A 2578-nucleotide genomic window follows, 5' to 3' on the forward strand; every position below is an offset into this window, starting at 1 on the left:
TTTGCTATGGACGTCGAGTCCTTTCAGAGAAGCCCCAGTTGGGCTTTGGCAACAATTTGTAGGTATCGTGCTATCCTCGCAGCATCACCAGCTAATAATACCTCGCCAGTTTCCGTCTCATTCGCTTTCTTTATTCCTTTAGCCACTTACGCAATCTACTCCAACGAGATCAGCAACTTGATCAGAAGTAGAAAGCACAAGGATAGTGAAGACGTCGATGAACAACTTGTGAGAAGAGGAACGGGACTCTCTGTTAGGCGGACATTTAACTCTGCAACTCTTCAACCGGCGGGGTCACCAAGATACAGTGTGTCAGACGCTAGTGGTAAGAATCATACAGGCAGAGAGTCCTACCAGCTACGAGCGAGGAACACCTATAATGGCAAGAACGAAGATGGTAGTGCATCAATTGGAAGCAAACGTATGTCTTCTAGAATAGTTAATGAGGAGGTAGGATTACTATAGCTTAATTTATTAGTGATAAGTTTTATATTATAAATAGTAATATCCCTATTATCTTCCTATATAGCTCTAATTAACCTAGATAATACTTTATTTGCTTATATATTTTTAACTTAATTTAAATTATAAGATCTATTAATTTAAATAGGATTAAATTTCTATAAAATGCTATTATATATTATACCCCTAAGGAGCTTTAAACTCTATTAATCTGCACCTAATAATAGGGCTATAGTGCTATATTTTACTTTATAAATTAATAATTTAAGAGACTTAGTAATTAAAGATATACTAGGTATAGCTTATATCTTTAAGTTAATATAGAAACTAAAGCTAATAAAGTCCTATATATATATAATCTTTTAAGGGGGTAAAGTTAGCATTCTAGCTATATACTAATAATATAATACCTTATAAAAGTAGTATATATTATAAAGGCCCTAGGAACTATTTATAAATAATTAATTATAAATTAGCTATTAAAATAGAGAATTTTATTTAAATTTTAAAGCTAAATTATTTAAGGCTTAATTAAATAGCTAATTAGTTAAAAGTAACCTTAACCTTATAGCTTAAGGTTTACTTATATTAGCTTATAGCTAGCTTATATTAACTTAAAGTTAGCTCTATAGAGAAAAGGGGTTCTCTTTATTATAATAATATTATTTAAATCCTATTTAATTTAAATAATTAAGGATTATACTTAATTTATATTATACTATTTTATATAGCTACTATTTTTCTAAATAATATATTATTACTATATAATATACTTAATAAGTAAGTAACTTAAATAAGTAAGTAACTTAAAAATCCCTTATCTTATAATATTTCTATTTAATTAAATACTTTTTAATAACTAAATATACCTTAATTATTAAATAAAGCTAGAATCCTTTTTACCCTTTAAGCCCTTTAAAATAACTTAAAATTAAATACTTAATAAGTAATAACTATTTATAATATTTACTATTATACCTTATAATATTATTATAATAGTATTTAATTATAATATAATTCTATTTTAAATTTATAGAAATTATTTAATTTAGAAAAATAAATAATAATTTAATTTATTTTTAATTTAAATTTATAAGGATTTCTTTTATAATTATATTTTATTAAAGAAATAGCTAATTCTCTACTTACTAATTATAATATATTACCTATTAATAAATAATAAGCTTATAACTTTATTAAGTAATAATTAAAGCTAAAAATATATATCTTTTAAAGATATAATTATTAAAAAGCTAAATATAAAGATTTAAATATTATTTATAGCTAGTTTAAGCTTATATAAAATATAATTATAAAATATAATATTTAATTAAATAATATTTAGAACTTTAATAAGATTAGCTTTATAATAAGCCTTATATAATTTAGGATAGTTATTATAAGCTTAAAAAGGTAAAAAAGGCTAAAATTAATATAATTAGGAAATTATAAATAGATTATTATAATTCTAATAATAAATATTAAAAGTTAATTAATCCTATTATTTATTATTAATTTAAGTTAATATTATCTTATAAATTAATATTAAAAAAGTAATCTCTTTAGTAATTAAATTATTATAATAAGTTAAAATAAATAAATAAATAATAAGCTAGGTCTTAAGTAATTAAAATATTTTAATTAATTAATAGTTAAATAATTAGTTAGTCTTTATTATCTTTTAATTTTTAATAGTTATAAAAGTTATTACTTTATTAACTTTAAGAGATATTATTAAGATTATAAGATTATTATATTTTATATACTTATTTATATATCTTATTTACTTTAGCCTCTTAATATTAAGTATTTTTTAATACTAAAGAATACTTATAGTTAAGAAATAAAATATTTAATTAAATACTTTATAATTTATATTTTTAAAATTAAATTCTTTTTAGCCTTTTATATTACTTTTTAAGCTACCTTTATAGAGAGTAATATTTAAAGGGCTTTTAAAGGAGCTAGATTTTATCCTTTTAATTTAAAAACTATTATCTTAAAGCTTAATATATAGCTATAAACCCTAATGCCTCCTAAAGAAATAAATTAATTACTAAATCTATAGGTTTTAAAGACCCTAAAGATAATAGTAAAAACTTAATTTTAATTTAAA

The 2578-nt window shown here is 21.0% G+C and overlaps 1 protein-coding gene across 1 annotated transcript; it reads left to right on the forward strand.

Moving 5' to 3' along the window:
• Window positions 1-6: 6 nt before the first annotated feature.
• FGSG_14030 (uncharacterized protein) lies at window positions 7-579 on the forward strand (the record flags this gene model as incomplete). Its single annotated transcript, XM_011317270.1, is given in 3 exon segments — window positions 7-325; window positions 341-421; window positions 530-579. The coding sequence occupies 3 exon segments, from the start codon at window positions 7-9 to the stop codon at window positions 577-579; spliced, it is 450 nt and encodes a 149-aa protein (XP_011315572.1).
• Window positions 580-2578: the final 1999 nt, after the last annotated feature.

The sequence above is a fragment of the Fusarium graminearum genome, chromosome 1 (genome assembly GCF_000240135.3).
Source record: "Fusarium graminearum PH-1 chromosome 1, whole genome shotgun sequence".
In the NCBI taxonomy this organism is placed as follows: domain Eukaryota; kingdom Fungi; phylum Ascomycota; class Sordariomycetes; order Hypocreales; family Nectriaceae; genus Fusarium; species Fusarium graminearum.